Source organism: Strongylocentrotus purpuratus, unplaced genomic scaffold, assembly GCF_000002235.5.
Source record: "Strongylocentrotus purpuratus isolate Spur 01 unplaced genomic scaffold, Spur_5.0 spur5_scaffold_16, whole genome shotgun sequence".
Classification (NCBI taxonomy): domain Eukaryota; kingdom Metazoa; phylum Echinodermata; class Echinoidea; order Camarodonta; family Strongylocentrotidae; genus Strongylocentrotus; species Strongylocentrotus purpuratus.
In genome coordinates this window covers 22,376,327-22,400,978 of record NW_022145601.1, presented here as the reverse complement: position 1 = coordinate 22,400,978, position 24,652 = coordinate 22,376,327, and the positions used below count along the sequence as shown (strand labels likewise).

At 37.5% G+C, this 24,652-nt stretch overlaps 2 protein-coding genes across 2 annotated transcripts; both read right to left on the bottom strand.

Moving 5' to 3' along the window:
- Positions 1–6,203: 6,203 nt before the first annotated feature.
- Positions 6,204–10,375, bottom strand: LOC105437447. The gene is made up of 5 exons (XM_011664044.2): positions 10,206–10,375; positions 9,507–9,725; positions 8,435–8,584; positions 7,805–7,912; positions 6,204–7,344 (listed from the first exon to the last, which is right to left on the bottom strand). The coding sequence occupies exons 1-5, from the start codon at positions 10,233–10,235 to the stop codon at positions 7,090–7,092; spliced, it is 762 nt and encodes a 253-aa protein (XP_011662346.2). The 5' UTR covers positions 10,236–10,375; the 3' UTR covers positions 6,204–7,089.
- Positions 10,376–20,347: 9,972 nt separating this feature from the next.
- On the bottom strand, positions 20,348–24,422 carry LOC100893854. Its single transcript, XM_003724621.3, has 5 exons — positions 24,208–24,422; positions 23,256–23,468; positions 22,956–23,105; positions 21,462–21,569; positions 20,348–20,645 (listed from the first exon to the last, which is right to left on the bottom strand). The coding sequence occupies exons 1-5, from the start codon at positions 24,238–24,240 to the stop codon at positions 20,394–20,396; spliced, it is 756 nt and encodes a 251-aa protein (XP_003724669.2). The 5' UTR covers positions 24,241–24,422; the 3' UTR covers positions 20,348–20,393.
- Between the last annotated feature and the right edge of the window lie 230 nt (positions 24,423–24,652).

Here is a 24,652-nt window from a genome sequence, read left to right as displayed (position 1 = left end):
CATTAGATCATACAACTTCGTGGTGCCAAGGTACATACAATGTGGCACAGTGCGATTGTTTGTTTTGCATGCATTGTATAAAAAGAACATTGAAATTTAACAATATGCATCGAGCATCAGGTGAGTTTTAAGCCCAGTTTTGAAAGTAGAGAGAGTGTTGGCCGTCTGAATAGAGAAAGGTAACTTATTCCACAAAGAAGGAGCTGCTGATGCAAATGCTCTATCCCCCCAATTTCTTTTGGTACGTATTTCTTTAAGTCTAATATTATGTGATGAACGTAAACCAGAACGACCTGCAGAGTGGGGTGATAGAAGGGATGAAATATATTCTGGAGCTAGATCATTTAGTGCACGATAGGTTAAGAGTAGAATTTATATATCACACGCTGTTGAACAGGGAGCCAGTGCAGAGATTTCAAGATAGGAGTGATATGTGATGATATTCTGGTGTTAGTTACAAGGCGAGCAGCAGCATTCTGAACTTTTTGCAATCGGTTAATTTGGTTGGCGGGTAGTCGAAAGAGTAATGAATTGCAATTATCAAGGTGCGAAGTAACAAAACCATGTACTAACTGTTGGGTGGATTGAGGTGAGAGATATTGCCTAATTGCACGGATATTACGTAGATTACAATTGGCCAGTTTAACACAATTTGAAATATGGGTTTCGAGTGACATGGCAGAATCAAATATTACACCAAGATTCCTAGCTTGATGTACAGGAGATACAGGGGCAGAACCAACTTGAACATGAGAAACCTTAATTTTACTGAGCTGTCTACTGTTGCCAAGTAAAATGAATTCTGTTTTTGCATCATTTAGTTTTAAGCGACTCTCAATCATCCAGTTCCTTACATCAGCTATACAGTTTTCAATTTTCTTCACATTTTCATCTATTTCTTTCTGGACAGGTTTGCAAATAAAATAAAGCTGTAAGTCATCTGCATACATATGATAATTGATACTGTGTTTTTGAACAATATGCTGTATGGGCAGAGTATAAACATTGAACAATTGCGGACCGAGAACAGATCCTTGGGGAACTGAAAAATCTAAACTAACTGAAGCAGAGGTAGCATCACGGATACAAACTTCTTGTGATCTACTAGAAAGATATGACATAAACCACTTTAATACTATACCATTGAGACCTATTTCCTTTAATCTCTTTAGCAAAATGCAATGATCAACGGTATCAAAAGCACTGCTGAGATCAAGCAGTACTAAACCAGAGACATTTCCATTATACATACCAATTAATACATCATTGTTTACCCGTAACAATGCACTTTCCACGCTATGCATCTCCCTGTATGCTGACTGGAAAGGATTTTGCAAACTCTTATTCTTTAAGTGAGACTGTAGTCTACCGGAAACAACTCTTTCTATTACCTTGCCTAAGTATTTTAGATTAGCAATTGGTCTGTAGTTTTTCAAATCTTGTCTGTTAAGAGAGGGTTTTTTCAGAAGGGGTTTTATGAGGGCATGTTGTAAACAATCGGGAAAGAATCCACACTTTAGAGATTTATTAACTATCTGAGTGATATAAGGAACAAAGTCATTGACAAATTCTTTAATTAGACAAGTTGGTATCGGATCTAAATCACAAGAAGACACAGGGGAATTCATGATGATTTTTCTAATTTCAGTACATGTGGCGAGAGTGAATTCTGACATGCCAGTAGAAGGGACAGGAACAATTTCTAAAAGGGTGTCAATATGTCTGTAAGAACTTAAATCAGTTAACTCTTCTCGAATACTTTTTATCTTATCTACAAAATAATCACAAAAACGATTAGCAAGATTATGATCATTATCAGTGTTGGGATATAATGGATCCTTCTTCCTGTCTAATAACTTATTAATAATTCTAAACAGACGTTTCTGGTCTCCTGAACAATCATCAATGGAAGAAGAATAGTACTGTTTCTGTGCTTGGTCTATAAGATGAGACACATGTTGCTTCTGCTCCATGTAGAGAATGCGGTCGGCAGGGATTCTAGAAGACCTCCAACGCCGCTCAAGTCTCCGTCGAAGGCGTCTTGCGCTACGAATGTCATCAGTCATCCATGGTGACTGAGGTTTGATAACAATAATTCGAGTCTTCTTTGGAGCAAGTTTATCAAGTAAACTGTGGAGAGAGTTCTCATACTGTGCAACACATGAATCAACAGTATCATGATTAAAATCGATGGAAGATAACGCAGCATGGACACCAGTTTGAAACTCCTGACGATCCATTAATTTTAAGTTACGAGTGACAATGGACTTACGAATGGGTTTAGGTTTCCTTAGAAGTAGGTTGCACTGGATTTCAAAATGATCTGACAGTCCCGGTAGAATGGCGACATCCGAGAGAACATTTCCTGATTCTCGAGATATAAAAAGATCTAATGTGTGTCCGCAGCGATGTGTCGATTCCAGAACATGTTGCTTCATCCCATACATAGACAACAGATCACGAAACTGCCTTGCGTTTCTGTTAGTTTCATCATCAACCCAAATATTGAAATCTCCTGTGCACAAGACTTCAGAAGAGCCAAGATGGTATGTATCTAACATCATGCCAAACTCATCAAGGAATATGCCAAATGGTAGGTGACGCCCTTGGTTATCAGAAACTTCTGGACGATAAACGATGATGAGCCTAACTGAACGGGAGTCACTTGTAACCAGTACATGAAGACATTCAAAGGACCTGTACGGTGTAACCTGCTGAACAGTTATAGACAAAGATGATTTAAACAAGAGACCAACTCCTCCTCCAGACTTCTCCTCCCTAGGTCTATGTTGAAAGCTGTAACCATCAGGAGTAATTCTGCTAATAACAGCGTTGTCACCATCTCTCAACCACGTTTCACAAATAGCTATTATGTCAAAGTCATTCTCAATAACAAAGTCAGTGAATGCTGAAATTTTATTCCTGACAGATCTCATGTTTAAGGTACACAGCTTAGTAAAATGAGGAACAGTTTTCACAACAGTCAAGTTTGCTTGAATAATTTGTCGTTGATTCAAGCAAACTTCACTCTGTGACTGGGCCTGTAGGCCCGTGCGTGGCTGAATAATAACAGGAATGGAGTAATGTTCACAATAAGAAGTCTTCTTATGACGACTGCCATGCGTTCCCCTTCTGGTTTTCTTTTTACGCTTATAAATTCCAAGATATCTGATGGTCTTAAGTACACAACGAGATATTGGTAACTTACAATCTTTCCATTGTAGAAGCTCCATTGAAGTATACTTCACTTTATTAGGTTTAGAAGAGATCTCAGGGGGACGAACATCGCCAGTTCCAGTGATGTGTGATGTCGTAGACGGTTGCCTGTCAGGACCGGGATTTGGCTCAATGTCTCCATTTTGTAATAACTCGACCTGAAAGGTGGCATCACAGTTCGAGCTGTAGGAGACCCTTCTTTGTAGAAACTGCTTTCTAGTGTAAGGTTGCTGAACAAGAGGATGACCAGATGGCTTTCCATTGTAGTGCTTAGGTCCATTCAGGCAAATATGTAGACACACAGCAACAAGCAGGCACAGATGAAAGAATCCCATTGTGTAAAAGTTCTGGTACAGTGCATGTACTTAACACATACAAAGACTTACATTACACATAGACAAAATAGTACATGTACTTACAATGTGCAGGCAGCCATAGCTTCTTGCCTTGACTAAGATAGGTAATGTTGCCAAAAATTGTATTAACTTAAGATACCCAGAAACAAGCATAAACGCCCTGAAAAAGGTCTAGCTGCATCTAGATAACTAGCTTAAGCAAATGATAACAAGTACAGATACAAGCAATACATTAATACAATGAAAATAGCAAATATTAAGAGCCCTGTGGAGAGCTTTACCTAGTGTGTGCTAATCCACAATTTAAATGTCAATATCATCTTTGTTTGATCAAAATCGGTTCAGAGACGGCTGAAATATCCATAAATCTAACGATTTCTAATACTTGTGTACCACCACAAATATTAGATAATTTGAAAAAGCCGTTGGAAAAACGAAATAGCGCCTTTTACGTCGTATATCAGCCAATGCCGATGTTGGCTTTTTGTTGGCATTTTCGTGTTGGTTATATTACGCACTACCAGCCGGTCCATGTATTGTTATTTTTAATTAAATAATTAATTAACGGTCACCGTATTATTTAGAAAGTGGAGCTGAATTGGAATGATCGTATTGGCTAAATTTCACACATTTTGGGGTCTAAAATTACCTTCATAGCAATGTAAGGTTCTAAAAGGGCACTAGAAATGTCATAGATTAGAATAAGAGCAATGACCATGCACTTAGAAGGCATTTGTGGTCTGAAAACAGAACTCAACTATCCCTTAAACTGAACTGAACTGAACTGAACTGTAGTTTCAGTTAACATTCGTGCAGGTACATGACTCCACCAAAAAGAGTTTGGGCTTTGGGTAGGAGTTATAACAATTTTCCCTAAACTGTAAAAACAAATTAGAAGAAGAAAATATTCAATAATAAGTCCATAGCACAGCTACTAAATGCATATATTACCTGCCGAAATTTACATAAAGCGCTAAACTATTACTCCGATTTTGGCAAAGCTCCTCTAATAAGATGCTCAAGGAGTTTCAATCGGCACTCATTTACTTCATCTGATGGGAAAGTGGCAAGTGTAGATTAATGTCTAGTAAAAAAAAACAAAAAAAAAACATTACTTTACAATTGCATATGTTTCAAAACTATACCACGGAACCTTTTGAATGAATCGATGCACTTTTACAGGGGGAGTCTACCCTACTAATTAGCCGGTATCGTTAAAAGCAGAAAATAAAAGCAACAAATAAGTGAAAGATTAAGCAAATACCGATTAAAATTAAAACAGTAATGGATTTATGAAAGGGGTTAGGTACAGTCAATCAAACACATATTGGTAACTCTCTAAAGTTTCTTGCGAGGTCCCATACCTTTTACTATGTACTAAAACAACTTTTAAAAAATCTATATTTTCCCTTAAGAGATTTGTTAATCATACATGCACCCTAAATATTTTTATCGAAAATAATTATGTTTTTATATACGATATACATCCCTTGTATGAAAGAAATCTGTTCTTTCATCAATAACTACGAAAATGAACGTTTATGGAATTTTCTGTACAGAGCAAGTTGAAGAGGAGCTTGCAAGATACGTCCTAGTGTTGCCAAGTTGTGTTCCACTGATGACAACTTCATAAAATCATAGCGTTCCTATTTTAATCGGTGTTTGCCCAAAAACTGAACTGTTCCTCCCCATTGTTTTGCTTCTGGACTTCCCTTTTATGGTCGAGCCGTTAGTCACAATCGACCTCTGTGAAACGGTATGTTCCTATCCCATGTATACAAAGCATCCCAATAAAAAGGAAACCCAAGTATAATATTTTCTCGAACTTCTCTCTCTCTCTCTCTCTCTGTCCCGCTTTTTTTCTGTCTCTCCATGTTCCTCTCTCTCTCCTTTTCTCTTCTCTCTTATCTTATGTCTATCTATCTCACTTATTTTTCTCTATCTCTCTCTTTTCGTCCCTCCTCTCCTCTCCTGTCTCCATCTCTCTCACTTGTTTTCTCTTTGACTCTCTCTCTCCCTCTCTCTTCTCTTTTCTCCTATCCTGTCTTTATCTCTCCGATTTATTTTCTGTTCTGTTCTCTATTTTTTCTTCTCTCCTATCCTAACTCTACCATTTTCTCACATTTCCATTAACAAATCTTTCTCGCTCTTCCTTTCCCCTTTTCTCTTAGTCTCACGTCTCTCCTTCTCACTTCCCCCTCGAAAACAACATCCGTAGATCTACAACATTAATCAACAATTCTTAGCCTCAAATATAGTGTGCTTTCGGTGACCATTTAATGACTTCGGAGTTGAACATTTCGTTAAAAATCAATCTATCCATCCCTCCCCGCAAGCTCATGACTAGTACCCGGTAAAACTAACTTCAATAAAAATAAAACGATGTGGATTTGTATCTTATTGAATGTACATTAAAATTAGATAGGTTAACAGAATTGTTGTCTTAAAATGAATCGGTAAAATTGTTGAAGGTTGATGAAAAAACTGTGTAATTTTGCTGAATATCATAACAATAATAAAAACGGTGCTTATAAAGTGCTTATCACCGAAGTCTCTAAGTGCTGTAACAAACAAAATACAATGATAAACAATTACGTATTGAATAAAACAAAAAGAAAACATACATACATACATATGAAATATACATCAATATAAACAGAGTAAATTTATCACCAAAAGCACTTTTGAATAAATGTGTCTTAAAACAAGTTTTTAATTGGTTAACAGTCCTACAGTTTTTACATGTGAGTTTCAAGTTTTTTGGTTTTACATTTCATAAAACAGAATTCATATGCTTGACAAAATTAGAACATAATATGTAAAACACTCAAATCATCCCATTATATAATCAATTCTTAAATTTAAATGGTAGGTTATACAGGGTGAAATGCAAGGAACATAATGAAAAGCTATTAACCTTCTCCTGAAGGCCTACTAACCCTTTAACATGAACAAAATCCTTAAACATTTCTCAAACTACAAAGATATTTATGATTTTCTTTGAAGGCGTCGATGTGCAATCCCATCTTAGAGTAAACTCTCCAAACCAATGTTGAATTTTCCCAACCGTATTTCCATAGAAATATGATATCACTTAATTTTTGGAATGGTATACAGAGCCAAATGATTGCCTTGTGACGTTTTACATTCACTTACAATTTAATAAAATTAGAATAATATAGTTGGGATAATTTAGGAATCGATCAAATCAGTTTTTCCCAATGTTTGATCTGCTTTCACTAAAACTTTCAGATTATCTTAAATTGTAAATAAAGCATTGAATTAACTTCCTCAGCCCATTTTCTCTCGTCTGAACAATGTTACCAAGTCCCTTCAAAGAATTCAGATTGAAAATATTCTATTTATTTTTACTTCAGTGTATTTTTTGCTCAAAACGAATAACTTGTATTTATAAAAAAAAATCTATAGAAAATCTACATGCGCTAACCGTGATTACGAGATAATTCATGGGTGCTATGGGCGCGTTCCAATCGTGTAGCTGTATTCGTCATCATCATTAACTTGTGCAAATGGTCGTTGTTTCGCATTTGCACAAGTTTATTATGCAGGTACAAGTTTCAATGGAAACGCACGACTCCCGTCTAAGGCGGTCGTGCTCCTCCGCGGTCACGGAAAGCGCCCAGTTCATGATGCGCCCGGAGCAAAGGCCGCGGATGACCGCTCCGGTGGTGGCCTGGAAGTAGCCGGTCGGGATCTGGCCCACCAGGCGGTAGTTCTCCTTGTCGAACGCGACACTGGAAATGTCGATAATCTGGGCAAAGAATATTCGGGTGGTGATAATCGGTTTATTTTGGTTGAGTTATAACCTAGGGCGCTGATGCACACATTGTTATAACAGTGAAACTAATGAAGATGATGATTTATGGCGATTATACTACTACTACTAATACTAATACTACCACTACTACTACTAGTAGTTGTAGTACTACTACTACTTCTACTACTAATAATAATAACAATAATAATAATAATAATGATAATATTTATAATAATAATGATGACAAAAATATATTGAATCTTTGTGATATCTTTTTCTTCTCTCCATCTATCTTGATTTATATTTCCCTTTTCTTGCTTGCTTCCTTCCTTGGTGGTTGTACAATTATAACTACAGTGTAACTAATGCAGCCCATATTATTCATTCATTAACGTTTGCTTTTTGTTTTGTTTAATGTTCTGATCGTAATAAAGCATAATATGAAATTTCTTACATTGTGGCCGATGTCCTCGACGTAATCGCGCACTTGTTGGGCGAAGTCTTCATCGATCGCGATGCCGACGCAAGTGTTGGAATCGTGGAAACCCATGAACATGACAGACTGGTAAAGGTTATGAAAGAAAAAAAACAGGAACATATAGGAAACCAATTAGTACATTGTGGCCCTGTTTCCTATTACATTGATGGATTAGAGTGAGGTCATGGTGGCATCTTACGGATTAAACGAGATCACAAAACTTTCGAGGTATCATATCAAGAAATCACAGGAAATCATTTTCAAAGCCCTGTTCTAAATACCCATATAGGAATCATTTTTGGAGTACGTGATAGGTCGACTGAGATGTTCCCACCGTGCGTTAGGTGAAATTTCCTTATAGGTTGATATTTCGATATATCTCGAAAGTTTTTGCGATCTTCTTAATGTTGAGAATGTATACAAAATAAAAAAAATATGTACCAAGCAATTGTTCATTACTTTCTATAAAAAGATACAGTACATTATAAACACGTTTTGCTATGTTTTTACAAAAATTGTAATTTTATTCCCCTTTTTGCAGGTAAAATTTGAAGTTAAAATAGACACCAGGAAATCATTGAACCAAGTTAACCCAAACGGACTTACCCGGTCGAGGTCCACCGCGATGGTGGCAGCGGTGGAGCTCTTAGTGATGTTTGCTGGAGATTCAATGAGGACGGTGTTAGATTGCCTGTCGTAGTCGAAGGCTTCTGTCAAATGATCACCCTTTACGGTAATCAAGTCAGCCCTCTTGACCTGATATAAACGATGAAAAGATATGGATGAAATCGCTGAATTCAAACCTGATTTCATCATCTGTCTTTCATAGAGGAATGAGCTTTTAAGGGACAACAACTATCCTAGATTAAGGACGCATTTCTCTCTCTGAACAGGTGCCCCCCCCCCCCCCCAATATGGAAACATTTTGCTTGGATTTTGTTCATAAAAGAAGTTGACTAGGCAATTTAGCGGCACGTTCACTTGGTCATCTCCAAGTCCTGGGCTACAAACTGACTCAGGCGACCCCGGTTGGAAACTGAGTCACGTATTTCGGATGGTGACGTTAAAGGTCGGTCCCAGACGTTAATAATCATATCTGATTAATACACGTCTGTAAAAACCATAATACACACACACACGCGCGCGCGCGCGCGCGCGCACTCCACACAGTGTTGAGTGCAGAGTTACTGGCCACTGGCTTCATCGGGATGATGGGTCCATTATGTGAATGACTATATTCTGACAACAATATACAACCAATCGGAACAAGATTAATACAAAAAGCTTACAAGTTGTATATTCATTAGCCGCTCACCCCAAAGCCGTCTGACCACAATGGAACGGATGAGGACTTGCGAGAGCGGCCGAAGTGCGGTTGAAACTCGCTATTTTATTCTTCTCCAATGCAAAAAGTGACTACATTGTGCGGGAGTACTATGTTTTTCCGACAAAAGTACAGAAAGGGTGCTTTTTTATTATACTTTTTGAAAGGTTACCCAAGTGACTCCCGGGCACCCCAATGCTGGAAAGAAACGGACCATTTAGAAAACTTCACTTTTTCATGCAAAAATTGGTTCTATGCACGCAATTCAGATTGAACGGATGATGCAACGTTTCCATATTATTGTGCAACCACCCGCCCGGTAGCTACGCCACTGGCAAACGAACAAAAACTTACCTTGTGTCCACTCAAGGCCATAGGTTGGGCCACCTGGTCACCCCCAGCCCCAGGTGGGCAAGTTGTCACGGGGTACCCACCGCTTCGAAATATGATTGCCGCTGCGATCAACCCAGAGGCCAGCACCGCCGCGGTCAAAACGGCTGCTATAGCGCTCCAACAACCGCGTTTAGTACCATGGTCAAAGCGTGGTGACACTGGGAATGGAGGTGGCATGTACTAGGACAAGAAAGGAGAAAAGATTTTCAGATGAATTTGGCACTTGGAGAAACCTAGGCATAATATTTATTAGATACACATTTTTTTTAATCACACATAATTTCTCATGTCGTTTCTTTAATTAGATTCAAATAATTTTATTTCTATAACTCAATAAAAACATGAAACGAAATGCTTACAAGAAAATGTATATGCCATTTGCAATTTATCATACAAAAATATTAGTAGATAGTAATCACGGATACAAAATATATCAGCAAACATAAATAAAGTCAAATGTTGAAGGAACCAAGAAATCCACTAAAAAGCTTTCATTTGTGTGGATTACTCAAAGAAAGGGAGAAAAGGCAAGGTAGAAAGAAAGAAAGGAAAATAAGCATGCGTTTAATTCTTACAAAATGTTGTTGACAGCAAAACACTTTTGTTATGAACAAATGTATTCCCGCCCCCACTCCCCCCCCCCCCCCGGATAAATCTCACCTCTGGCATTTTTGCAGTCTTGGAGTCCATTCTGCTGGGATACGAGATATGTCGTAAATATTGAAAGAAAGTAAGCTGTTGGATAAACCTTAATTATTGTCTGCTCACTCTAAATGATGATTTCGTCCAAATTTACAAGCTTTTTAAAGTTTTTTTTCGATGAAAATAGACACGCCCCCTCCCGAGTGACACTTTTCCTCCTGCAGTTTGTCGGCTTATGGCATCAAACCATATAGTTACCATATGTGCATGTTTTAAAATGTAAACATAGATAGTATTTTGGAGGAAGTGTTAAAGGACAAAAATGTGTGATCAATTACACATGGTCGTTTTAATTTGGGTCAGTCAACCCTTTTCTCTTTTGATTATTTTTGGTGAAAGTGAATTATTTTGTTAGTTGGTTTTGTTCTCTCCATTATCTATTTAATATGACTCTTTCATAACATCGCTCATTTTCTTACTAAATCATTTTGAGGGCTTTGCTTAACTTCTCCATTAATCTTACTCAAAAAATTCTAATAAAACTTAAATCTCCCCCATTTTATCATAAGTATTACTCCTTTTTATCTTGACCAAGCTTCTATGTAATATCTGTAATATTTGTGTTCGTTTTTTTTCTCGTTATCCCACGTCGGAAAATAATACATAACACCATTCTATATCCTTGAATTTCACAGAGTCTATTAATATGTTTCCCCCGGGACAACTACCCCCGTATAACCCCCCCCCCCCCCCACCACCACAGACAACTACTCTATAGGACAACTACCCCTGTGACAACTTCCCTAGGGGTTAGCTGTCTGGGGGTAGTTGCCCGGGGGTAGTTGTCCGGGTGTAGTTGTCCTAGGGGGTAGTTGTCCGAGGGGTAGTTATCCTGGGGTAGTCGTCCTAGAGGGTGGTTGCCCTGGGGGTAGTTGCCCTAGGGGGTAGTTAACTGGGGGGGGGGGGGATGGTTATCCGGGGTGGATGTCCAGGCGAGGGGGTAGGCGTCTGGATACAATTAGACACGGATGTGTGCGAACGGAGTAGATCGCATAGGTATGCTTGGGCCTGATTATTGAGACGCTTGTAAGTGAGAGTTAAAGTTAAAGTCCAGTTCTGGTCATGCGATTGCATTGTGAAAGAATCGTCGTGGAATGGATCAGAAAAGGTTGATTACCTAGCATATAAGTATTGGTGTGTTGCAAGGTTCTGGAATCATCAAAATCAAAACAAATTTGGCACAGTCTTTGTAAAAGTATAAAAAGAAATTGTACATAGAAAGATGTATATGGGACTACACAAACATGTGGCATAAAAAATGAGGTCCGATTTTTAGGCTGTTACATGTCATATTTATAACATGAAGGTATTTGCAGAACAATGCTTTTTAGGGAACAGCTTTTTCTCTGATGTTCTCTTTCTTTTTTATAGGTTATAATGAAAGACAGTTGGGTAACGTGGGCTCAGTCATGGGGGGGGGGGGGCGGGGCGGGGGTATCAGCGTTTAGTCTACTTAAGTATACTGGTCCAATGGCGGCGGAGCGTCTTATGCCGTGAGGGGACGCACCAAAAAAGGTAACCTCAATGCGGAAACAGTATTTTTGTAAAACATTGGTATATACCCCCTATTACATTAACAGGTACGTGGTCCAAGATACTGCTTCGCCACCATGATTGGAAGTTGAGTGTGATGGTCTGGACCGAGAGAAGCGAGTGATCAAAAATGCAAAATCTAATTTTGAGAGGTCGCATTGCGACCGATTAGATCTTATTATCAGATGACTTCACCAATCCTGTTGAGATTTTAAGCATGGTGAAAGGATGAATAAGAAATTCATAATGTTACATAAATGAGATGAATTATGAATGCGATAAATTGGAGAAAAATTGGTCTCGGTGGATTTAAATATATGACACAAGGTAAGTGAGGCAATTAGAAGTTAATTGTTTCTGGGATGTGAGGGGTGGTAAAAAATATATTGTCATAGCACGTAAGGAAATCATATTTCTTTTTAACATTAATATGAATGATATTTGGAAAGGTAAATGAAGTAACCGTTGGGTTAGAAAACTAATTAGAAGGGCAAAAGCCACTTAAATTGAAAAGAAAATGGGTACTAATCATACCAAAAAATTGGACTATCATCGGAGGTGAAAACTTGAGGGACACCTATGAAAAAGGAAAAATACACTTACTACAGAGGAAAAAGGACACTTGTCACAGTGCAAGGGGCGCCTATCAGATTTGGATAGAGACACTTATCACAGGCAAAAAGGACATTTATGACAATTAGGAGGAGGCGGTTTATTAGGAAGATAATAGAACAATTTCTCTACGTAAAAAAGGGTACTTTAGGGGTCTTTGTAAAAAGCGAAGCTCTAGTTCTTTTTCTCGTTTACTTTATAATTTACTTTTAAGGTAAATTATAAAGAAATAGAGAAATTAAATTTCTCTCCTTCTTTCTTACTTTCAATTATTTCCTTCTTTCTTACCTGTTTTCTAACTTAAATTAATTTTCTTTCTTTTGTATTCATTTATGATTAATTAGAATTCCCAGTATAAACATATGTGGAATAGAGGGATTTACCTAATTTTGCACCCAAACTTTTCTGGTGAACTATCGTACTGTTTATTTTTCATCACAAAAAGTGGAGCCTCATTGCTTTAAAAAAAATAATTAAACACATCATCGGCACAGGACAGTTTATGACCTCCTAGGCCATAAGATAACAGAAAAACATGGGATATGCTGATTCTACAATCCTCCTGATGATTTTCTTCTAAATCAACAAGGAATTAATAAACTGCGAATTGTTTCACGGAACAAGTACGTAAGTTCTCACGTGAACTAGAAAGGGTATACATTTTTCAAATTCCCTAGTGAATAATATCTAACCAGTGACTAAAGCACTCAGTAGAGTCTAGCTAGTAGTCTCTGGCTGCATCGATCAACTCAGCTATAAAGTAGAGCCTTTACAGTATGCCCTCAGGACTAGTCTCACTGAAGACACTATTGCGAACAGCGACTGGACAGGCTTGTGTCTGCAAACTATCAGGACATCTGGCTATAATTTGTTGGGAGATCATGTTTGGGGATTTTCCCAATATTTTTCACAAAGAATGCCGTGCCTAAAACGAGGTGGGTGTTTCCTGTTATTTTGAACTCTTATGTACTTTCTTTCTTCATCGGAGAGATTTGGTCGCCCAAGATGATCCAGGAATCAACAGAACCAACAAAAGTCCAAGCGAACTTTTACAAAGGTGTATATATATATAGAGAGAGAGAGAGAGAGAGAGAATAAAAAGATTGAGAGAGGGCATATGAGGGGGAATAGAGATAAAGAGAGAGAGAGAGGGGGAGAAGGAGGAGGGCCGAGAGAGGGAGGAAGAGAGAGAGAGAGAGAGCAAGAGAGAGGGAGGGAGATAGAGATGCGCTCAGAGAGAGAGAGAGGGAGAGAGAGAAAGTGGGAGATAGAGATACGCTCACACAGAGAGCCACAGCCTCTGGCAAATTCTACGTATTCAGAACAAATTAATATAGGTCGTATTCCTCTTAATTAAAATATGATATTTATGATAATTCAGTTTATTTGGCATTATAACAAATATTACAAATCGTCAAAAAGAAAGAATTATAACCCAGAACTTCTAAGATGCACTTGTGCTTGTACATGAGGCCCATATAAAGTAAACACAATATTAGATTCAACAGCGAAATAAATCAAACCTACTAGGTATATATAAGTTCATTTATGAGAAGAAAAAGAAACGACCGATCATTAACTATCAGCAGGTATCATCAATGTATATGCGAACACCCACAAACGGAGAGTTCAGGATGAGATTGAGAAAGAGAAAGTAAGAAAGGGGAGAGGTGAGAATGAGGAGATTAAAAAAGGTATACTCAATGAAGGATGACATTGTTTCAAAACTGGAACGGGTGAATAGAGTTCTAAAACGAGAAAGTTTGGAGCTGAGTTTTAGGTTAACAATACGCAAAAGTGTTTTGTACATCCAGAGTGTCAGCAGGAGTGTGCTTGATACACTTCTTGTTATACAAAACTGTACATTAGTGCATTAAAGTTGTAGTATTTACAAGAATACCAGTCATGCTAATTTCTTCCACATCTAGGTGAATTTTTTTTTGATCGACATTTCTTTTTCTGTTTACAAATAATTTCGCCCTTTTAGTAATTTGGTTTTGAAATCAGCATCAATGATTTGTAATACTTGAATGTTTAACTCTGAAAAGTGTTGATAGAAATGTAGAGGCCATTTCAGTATTTTCTTTTATATACCTGGATATAAACTTTGCAGGTATTTATAATTATTTTGAAGGAAAATTATTTTTTTGTTTACATGTGTGCGTTCTCAAATTTATTCTTTTCATGAAGAAAAAGTGTTTCTTAGACTTTATTTTGTATTCATAATATTACAAGGTATTTCTGACTAACATGTTTTGTTTTGTTATGGTTTATTCAATTTGTGATTTTTATATCTCAGGCTGTTGAAAAAATGGAAACAAAAGATAAGATTCACAACTACACCTTTACTCTTTTTTTTAACGAGGGAAAATCATAGCTGAGAAGGTAAAAATAATGTTTGGTGAAAAATATATAACAGGGTGAAAATTGTATTCATATATTTAACACATTTATTTAACAATACTAAAGTATAACGGTTGGCAAATAATTTCAATTATGCAAAACCTTCACCCCTGAAAAGTACCAACTTATTCATGCAATTTGCGTTCTGGCAATAGGAGTACAAAAGATAATAGCAGGTGAATGACATGCTTCAACACCAAACACACCTGGGAATGAAGCATCCCTAAATTTGAATACATTTAGTTGATAAACGACTTCGCATAGTACGTCACGCTATCTAGAAAATGGCGATGTACATGTCGTGTTGACAAACTGTACTGTATTCTTGCTTTTAGGCCTTTCTCATACACTTTGGTGAGGAATAGTGTAGATTGATGTGCAAGAATGCAATAAATCTCTCAGAACAACTAAAGTTATTCATTGGGGTGAGGTTTCCTTTAATGAATTGATGTGCACTGCATGCACTGTTACAGGGGAAGTCCATCCTAATACTTAGCTGTTATTAATAAAAGCAGAACAACGAGGGAAAAAGTTAGTGATAGATGGAGCAAAAACCGATTTAAAAAAGGAAAGTTATGAACGTATGAGGGTGCATTCAATCAAACACGATTTGGCAACTCTTTGACGTATCTTGTGAGGTCCCCTCCCATTCACCCACTCCAGCAAACCATAGAGAGTCAATGCAAATGCGTATTTACCTCTAGTGCTGTACTACGTGCAAAGAGGCAGCAATTCCACACATGAATAGTCAATACACACATTTCACACAGATGCACACAATGAAGACGATGGGGCTGATCGGCAAGCATGGCAGTAGAATCACGATTTGAATTTTCAAATTTATTCTTTCTAACATCGATAAGTTGAGAGAATTTTTGATACTGCTATTTAAGTGTCATTAATAAAGTACCGTTTTTTTAGTGAAATCAATTGAGTTTTGTACAGTGGTGTTTGAAATGTTGAGAATCAATAGAACAGCCAGGATTGTAATGCAGCTATGTGTGCCATTTACCCTGTACTAAAAAACGTCAACATTTTATGTTTTTTTCCTTTAAAGACCGTCAATACTACTTGGCCAGGAGGGATTAGACCACACAGCGAGGTCACTGACATGTGGCTATCTCATTAACTCAGCCCTCAACTAACATAAGAAAAAGAGGATCATGGGGACAAACAGGCACCGATTGGGGAAGTTTTCTATATAGAGGGAGCAAGTAGCTATACACATAGGACAGTGGAGCATTAAAAAAAAGTTCACTCACGTATTCACCCTTAATATAATTATTGCAAATATGTTTAATTCAACCACTGTGTGAAAAAAAAATGATTCCGTCATCAATCATTTAGAAAATGAAAGTTTATGAAATTGTATGTAGAGAGCATAAATCGGAGATTATACTACAGCTTTTATAATGTGCCCTCGATCTAGTAAAATATTCTTAGTCGCAGAAGGAGTTTATTACCCTGACTTTAGCACAGCTCCCATTACGGCACCCTAGCATTTCAAGGTATAAATTCCTGCCAGGTACCCATTTACATCACCTGGGTTGAGTGTGACAAATGTGAATCAATATCTTTCCAAAGGATGTTAGTGCCGCGGTGGAAATTGTGATCGACAGTCCGGTGACGTATTCACTCGACCACGACACCTCTACAGATGAGCTCGCATGATTCGTCGCAGTGTTGTCAAGCTGTGTTCCACTGGTGACAACTTCAACAAATTATTAAAATGTTCCTAAATTAATCGTTTTTTGCCCAAACTTCCACTGACCTGTTCCTCTCATTTGTATGCTTCTATCTATTATAACCAACTTAATTCCAGGAGATACTTCCCTTTTAAGGTCGAGTTATTTGTTACGTCTGACCCCCATGAAACGATGTGTTCCTATACCATGTATAATTATAAGGCATCCCAATAAAAGGGAAACCCATAATTTAATTTAAAACATTTCTGATAACTATAGGCGACAGGTTGGCAGCCAGTCATGCAATATTTACACACAAACGATATTTAAAGAATCATATCCTCTAGAAGTAAGGGCAAAACAAAGACAAACGTTTGGGTATTGTGCAACCGTGTATACATGTCTAGTCAAAAATCTGGCCGGTTCTTTATATTTCCTACACATTAGTTGATTCAAGCCGCCGAAGATGGCGATAACATCGAACTCATAATCATGCTCACCAACCAAGCCTGCCCGAGTCGCCCGCGGCGTCCTAATTTAATGATCACGCCATCTTCGGCTGGTAGCAAGTAAGTAGAGGGAGGTAGAGTTGGTGTAGTGGAGATCAAGATTAAATAGGCCAGATTCTGGACTACCGTGTATACTACTAACGTAAAGGTAAAGACCAGTTATGGTCATGCGATTGCATTGTGAAAGAAACGTTGTGGAATCGATCCGAAAAGGTTGATTATCTAGCATATAAGTATTGGTATGTACTGCAAGGTTCTGGAATCATCAAAATGATGATTAAGTATTATATTTTCTCAATTTTTTTTCTCTCTCTCTATCTCTCCCTCTCTATCTATCTTGCTCGCCCTGTTTCCCTCTCTGTTCTTCTATCCTGTCTTTTGTCTCCTCATCTTTCTTATCTCTATCTCTCTCACTTGTTTTCTTTTTATTCTTACTCCCTCTCTCTATCCCTCTTCTTTCCTATCCTTTCTCTATCTCTTCGACTATTTGTGTCCTTCCTTCCCCCTCTCTCCCTCTTTCTCTCTTCTCTCCTCTTCTGTCATGTCTCTATCTCTCTCACTTGTTTTCTCTTCTTTTCTCTCCTATCCTCTCTTTATCGCCTCTCTCACCATTAAAAAAAATCTTTCTCGCTCTCCCTTCCCTTTTCTCTTAGTCTCCATTCTGATGCACCTATTTGTTCTACTCACGTCTGTTCTCCCTCCCCCCCCCCCCTTCTCCCCTCGTTTACTCAACAATATCAGACGTAGATCTACAACATAAATCAGAAATTCTAAGTCTCAAATATAATGTGCTTTCGGTAACCATTTAATGACATCTGAGTTGAAAATTTCGTTAAGATTTCGTCCTTTATTGAATCTAGATTGAAATTAGATGGATTATCAACATTGTTATTAAATAATTATAAAGAGTCTTAAATAATTCAGATAGAACGTGTTTTATCTCACCATTTTTAATTTTTAATGTAGGCCTACTATTTGCTCTAAAAAATTAATAATTCGTTAAAATGAATAAATTGTAATCACAAAATCCTAAAAATACTACATGCGCTAACCATGATTAAGAGATCAAGCAAGTCTTCTCAGCCAAAACATTGCATGATCAAACACGGCAGGCATAAACGACACAATTCCATATCCACTGTACTTCACCCTTATTACACTTACAACTGGTCAGGCTTTTGTTAGTTAGTGTGTACCATTACTGTAACTCTCTACGATTCTGAGTATCTCTCTTTGTACAAAATAAACTTATTAACTCTTTACCAGTACAAAAAAAAGATATTTTCCGAAATGGATAATTAATGGCCTATTTTCAATTTCAAATATCTGGATTAATACTACAAAATGGCTTCATTAGTTTTAAAGACTAACTTCAATGAAAAAAGCGTAATAAAAATGTACCTGATTGATTCGACATTGAAATTATATAGATTATCAAAATTGTTTGTAAAGATTATAACAAATTTGTCTTAAAGAATTCAGATGAAACATGTGTTATACAATTGTGCGTTAAAGGTTGGGTGTCCCTTTTGCAGCCAACATTCTGTAGAACTTTGCAGGAATTATGAATATGTCACGTATGTCCTATCTGTGAACGTTAACGTAAGCATTGTCCTAGTATTCAAATTTTCTAGACTTCACCGTCAGCCAACACTATTGAGCGACTGGGTGACTTCTTCTTTTTTTCTTGGTAATAACATACAGAAAATGAACATTTGTACACATCAATGGCCCACTTCTTGTAATGCCCAAAATTAAGCTGATTGAATCTTTGCGCAGCACAAATTTACGCCAAACGAAACAAGGGTCTATAATTCAAACTATTTTCTACACATAATTTTTTGAGACGCGTTGCGAAAATTCCTAACGGTCGATATAATTTCACATAAAGGCAATTACCCGTTCTAATCTTTTCAGGGTAGTTTTACGTTGGTGTTATCTCTTGTTTACCATAGGATTCGGTTTTTTAGCCTGCTAAAGGGATACACCACCTTTAATTAATTATTTGCTCTAAAAATGAATAATTTGTATTCATTAAAAAACTAGAAATACTGCATGCGCTCACCATGATTATGAGATAATTGATGGAGTTTAAACGTAGCCTTATTCGTCGTCATCATTTAAAGGTACTATGTCCCTTTAACAGTCAACCTCAAATTCTGTAGAACTTTGCAGGAATTATGAATATGTCATGTATGTCCTATCTGTGAAATTTAAACGTTAGCGGTGTCCTGATATTCAAATTATGCAAGGAAACCCGTTTACTTGCTAGACTTCACTGTCGGACACTATTGAGTGGCTGACTGGCTTTTTTCTTTTTTGGTAATAACATACACTGTCGCTCATAAAGGTGGGAAAAAAAATTAAATTCCAATTTATGGAATTATTTTAAAAATAATTTAAAATAAAAGATCTAGAAAATAGTATACATTCTCAGATTTTATTGAATGATAATTTGCCAATGTGTTTTTTGCGTGACTGCTAAAGCATGTGTATGCTACTATGCTTATCAACAAGGGGACCTATGCCCTTTAGTTATAAATGACAGTAATGAGGATTATTGCATTTAACCCCGGTGCCTAACATAAACAAAAATCTGTGTGCCCATGCCTTGAGCCATAATGCATGGCCGTCCAGATGATTTGTTTATGTTGGGGACCGGGGTAAAATGCAATAAATTATTGAAAATTTATTGCATTTTCTGTGTTTTTTTTATTTATGGAAACTGCCCCCTACCCTAACCCCGCTGCGTACAGTCATGGTTCAGTGACAAAACAATGGCCTCGTAACTGTGAGGCCCCAGGATCAAAACCGTGTCGATGTGCTATATTAGTGCCCTTTTGTGGGGCATTAATCCTCATTACTGTCATTTATGACTTGAGAGCGTAGGTCCCCTAATTAATAAGCATAGTAGCATACACATGCTTTAGCAGTTCCGCAAAACACACATTGGCAAGTTATTATTCAATAAAATCTGAGAATGTATACTATTATCTATATCTATTATTTTTAAATAATCTTTTTAATATTTCCATAAATTGGGGTAAAACTAAAATATTCCACCTTTATGAGCGACAGTGTACATAAAATGAGCTGTAAAGGGTACATGAGCATTTGTCTACATCAATAACCCACTTCTTGTGATGGCCAAAATTAAACTGATCGAATCTTTGCGCAGCATAAAACGTAAGACCATTCGGTACAATGGTCTAAAAATCAAGACCATTACTTATTGGCTCTATAGCTCCTAAGTCGGTTTGACAACTAATAGTCGTTATTTTCCCACTTAAAGACATTTTCAAGCCCCAACTTTTTTAGGGAAGTTCTAAATTAATATTATCTTTCAAATGCCGTTGGAATATAACCTTTTCATTTTTATGGCCTGCAAATGGGACATAGTACCTTTAACTGCATGTTTCCTTGCTAAAGCAAAAGCACAAACCTATTATGCAAAAACACCATTTTTCCTTATAACAGCCGTAACGCTTTAGACGGCCGTACTCCTCCCCGGTCACCGGAAGCGCCCAGAACGTGCTGCGGCCGGAGCAGAGGCCGCGGATGACCGGGCCGGTGGTGGCCTTGAAGTAGTCGGCCGGGATCTGGCTGACTAGGCGGTAGTTCTCGACGTTGAACGCGATACTGGATATGTCGATCACCTGGGAAAAGAACATAGAGGCAATCAAGTTATATCGCATGAATTCTAACCTAGGCGCTGATGCACACATTTTATAATAGTCATAATAATGAAGATGGTGATGGTGATGATGATGATGATGATGATGATGATAAACATGTAGCAATAATGAAGCAGTTTTCTTTAAGATAGTTTTAATGGCCCAACGTAGCCTATCAAATAGGCTTATAATTAAGTCCATAATCAAAGTCTGTGGGAGTTTCCGGCTTGAGGGGGAGCTGGTTTATCCCCTCACCCCTCCCCCATCCCCTACATCCCTTCCCATTCCCGTTTACTTGGAGGCCTAGACAGAAATCAATTGAACACTTTTTTTGCGATACCTTTTTTTCTTCTCTCTCTTGTGTATATTAAATTATAAATACATAATTATTAAAGGGGGTATAGCATGATAAATACTGGTTAACGCCATCTACGACTTCTTTTGGACACCTGCACGTAAACGAATGAACTTGATTAACGGTCAGTGCTAGCGTTCGCGAAACAGACCGAAGTTCTCTTCACGCTTCGGTTTCGCGTACGTTGCACGCGCTTGATTGCAGAACTTCAGCGGTCATTCCGCTGTTACAACAGCAGCTTCTCGATTTTGCACACGAACCGCAGATTCTCCGTCCGCGTTGAGCTTGCGAAAACATCCTATTATACCCGATTGGTCCCGAGTCAGACCACCGGAAAGACACGTAGTCTTAAATACATGCCTACATAAATCAGTCATTTAGTTTTCTTTGGTTAAGAAAAAAAATCCGGATGTATTAAAGCATAAATAATATGAATTTCTTACATTTTGGCCGTCCTCCTCGACGTAGTCGCGCACTTGTTGGGCGAAGTCGTCTTTGATCGCGAGGCCGACACAGGTGTTGGAATCGTGGAAACCCATGAACATGACATACTAGTAAAAAAAAATGTGAAGAAATAAAAAACAGGAGAATAGCAAAAAAATAAGCTAAAAACTCAATGGACTAAGTTAAATCAGGACCCTGTTTCATAAAAACAGGTTAAATAATTACAAGATACAAGAATTGTTATAATCTACTAAACTCCTTATATTAAATTTGTTATGAACATATTTGTCATATACTTATCAGACGGGCCGCAGTCATTCTTTATGATAAGGAGCCCACCACCGTAGGCCCAGCGTTACAGGAGGCGTCATTTGATTGACGTAGTGAAATTGATATCACCTTGAACGTAATTTAATTATCCATCGTATGATACCAAGGTTTTGGTGATTTCAGGGTTTACTTTAAATTTATCTTTAAAAATAATTTTAATACACCAAACACGTCCTCAATACACTAATACACATAATATGCATACAGTTAATACACAAATGGGCAAATATGTAGTTTTGGGGGGATTCAAATCTATAAATTTGGGTTTCTATAACTTTTCACTGAAAATAGATATCAGCCTCTCATTCGTACAAGATATCATCCATGTAGCCTACATAGGCAAATTCCTAAAAAAAAAAAAAAAAAAAAATTAAAAAAAAAAGAAAAAAAGAGGCGCCTCACTACCTTCGATATATTAAAAATAATGTTTTTTTTTTTATAAAATTCTGTTTTTTGAAAAAAAATCACCAAAAATAAGGTTTCTTACTTACAATTCCGATATTGATTAATCCCATTTACGTCAAAATTGGTATTAGATAACTTTATTTTCTTTCATATGAAATGAAATTATTAGTGGCTCAAGGTCTCCTTAAAATTATTATCAAAATACTAAAATACTATTTTTCGACAAAAAAGGGCCGCTATTGTTGACGCTCCCTCAGATTTAGAGGTGTTCGTTACAAATTGAAAAAAGTAAACACCTCTGAAATATTGTGTATTTTGATAACATCTCTCGAATAAACAAATTGTACTTAGTTTGTGTGGTAGTGACGGGCCAAAACCTCTGTTTTCTGATTTTGGCCGTCAGGTTGTTGTACTAATTTAATTTTATCGATTTATAATATCCAATTACCTTGTAACTTTAAGTAGTGTGTGAATATTTATATACACGAGTATCGGGATTTTTTTTTTTATCCCTTTGAAATGTACTTTAATGTTAAATACACCATTGTGGTGTATTCTTTATTGTATTCTAATCAGTACTCTGGTGAAAACAAACTTTGCTGATCATGTTCATCCTGAATAAAGATGTTTTTAAAAAGTAGACATCGTACAAGATATGACTGCGAAATGAACAGTCAGTGCATACTGTCTTGAATTACTCGTTCACTAGATTAATTAGCGCAATAGCTAGATGACGCCTGGAGTACAAAGGGACTTACCCGGTCGAGGTCCACCGCGATGGTGGCAGCGGAGGAGCTCTCGGTAATGTTTGCCGGAGAGTCGATGAGAATGGTGTTGGATTGTCTGTCGTAGTCGAAGACTTCCGTCAAATGATCACCCTTTCCGTTCGTCAAGTCAGCCCTCTTGACCTGATATTAACAAATAAAAGATAAGGAAGAAACCTGATTTAAAGCATCTGTCCTTCCTTCTTTTTGTAGAAAATCGATGCGGACAGGTACCCCTACCTGCGCGACCCGTAGCTTCATTACCGGCAAAAAACAAAACAAACAAAAACTTACCTTGTTTCCACTCAAGGCCATAGGTTGGGCCACCTGGTTGCCCCCAGCTGGGCATGTTGTCACGGGGTACCCACCGCTTCGAAATATGATTGCCGCTGCGATCAACCCAGTGGCCATCACCGCCGCGGTCACAATGGCTGCGATAATGCTGGAGCAACCGCGGCTAGTCCCATGGTTAAAGCGTGGTGACCCTGGAAAGGGTGGTGGTAGGTACTAGGACAAACAAAAAAGAAAAGATGTTCAGATGATTTTGACACACAGTATGACCTAGGCATAATAATGATTAGATTTTGTTAATCTCACATAGTTTTATCGTGTCGATTCTTCAATTAAATTAAATCCAGTTCTATTAATTGTATTTCTATAAATCAATCAAAGCATGAAAAATGCTTTCATCAAAATAAATAAAAAATGACATTGGCAATTTGACATAAAAAGAAGACTTTAATGTTGGTAATTTTTAGATCTTAAATGTCAACAAGTAATCAAAGTATTGTAAGAAACAAAATATATATGCAGTATCATAACTTAAGACAGATTTGAAGGAAAACAAAGAAATCCACTAAAAAGCAGAGCTTTCATTTGTGTGAACTACCCCCCCCCCCCCCCCTACTCCGTGAACGGAGGGATACCATGCGTGTTACCAAAATGTCCGGTAAAGGGGTACATTTCACGCACCAAAGTCCGGCTCGTAGTACACAAAAACCCGCCCGTAATGACTTAAAACACCGGACTTAGATGGGTGTTTCAAAAGGAGGGAACATGCATAATTATGCGTACCCTAAATAATACTGAGTGGGGGGGGGGGGGGGGGGGGGGGGGGGAAGAAGAAGGAAAGAAAGGAAAAAGAACAGGAATAAAAGCACGCGTTTAATTCTTACAAACTTGTTTTTATGAATACATATTATACGCCACCCCATCCCCCCACAAAAAAGTAAGGTATAAATCTCACCTCTGGTGTGTTTAATGCGGTCTTGGAGTCCATACTGCTAGGATGCGAGAATGTCGTAAATATTGAAAGAAAGTCAGCTGTTTGATGAACCTTCACTTTTCACCCTAAATGATGATTTCGTCCGAATTTACAAGCTTTTTAAAGCCTTTTTTTAATGAAAAGGGACACGCCCCCTCCCGAATGACACTATTCCTCTCGCAGTTTATTGGCTGATGATATCGGACCATCTAACCGTATAAGTGCAAAATCTTTCAATTAAAAAAAAGCTATAGATTTTGGAGGAGGTGATGAAGGACGAAAAATGGGATTAATTACACGTGCACTTTCAATCTAGGTCAACTGACCTTGTCTCTGGATCATTTTTTGGCGAAAGTGAATTGTGTTTCCAATGAGTTTTGTTCTCCCATATATCTATGAAATTTTACTCTTCAAAATGAAATCAATT

Excerpts from the sequence above, each read along its gene's own strand:
- LOC105437447 (XM_011664044.2), bottom strand. The coding sequence starts at position 10,235 with ATGGACTCCAAGACTGCAAAAATGCCAGAG. Across the intron at positions 9,726-10,205 it reads AGACTGCAAAAATGCCAGAG|TACATGCCACCTCCATTCCC; the intron begins GTGAGATTTATC and ends TTCTTGTCCTAG. Across the intron at positions 7,913-8,434 it reads TCGCGGTGGACCTCGACCGG|TCTGTCATGTTCATGGGTTT; the intron begins GTAAGTCCGTTT and ends AACCTTTACCAG.
- LOC100893854 (XM_003724621.3), bottom strand. The coding sequence starts at position 24,240 with ATGGACTCCAAGACCGCATTAAACACACCAGAG. Across the intron at positions 23,106-23,255 it reads TGGCCTTGAGTGGAAACAAG|GTCAAGAGGGCTGACTTGAC; the intron begins GTAAGTTTTTGT and ends TGTTAATATCAG. Across the intron at positions 21,570-22,955 it reads TCGCGGTGGACCTCGACCGG|TATGTCATGTTCATGGGTTT; the intron begins GTAAGTCCCTTT and ends TTTTTTTACTAG.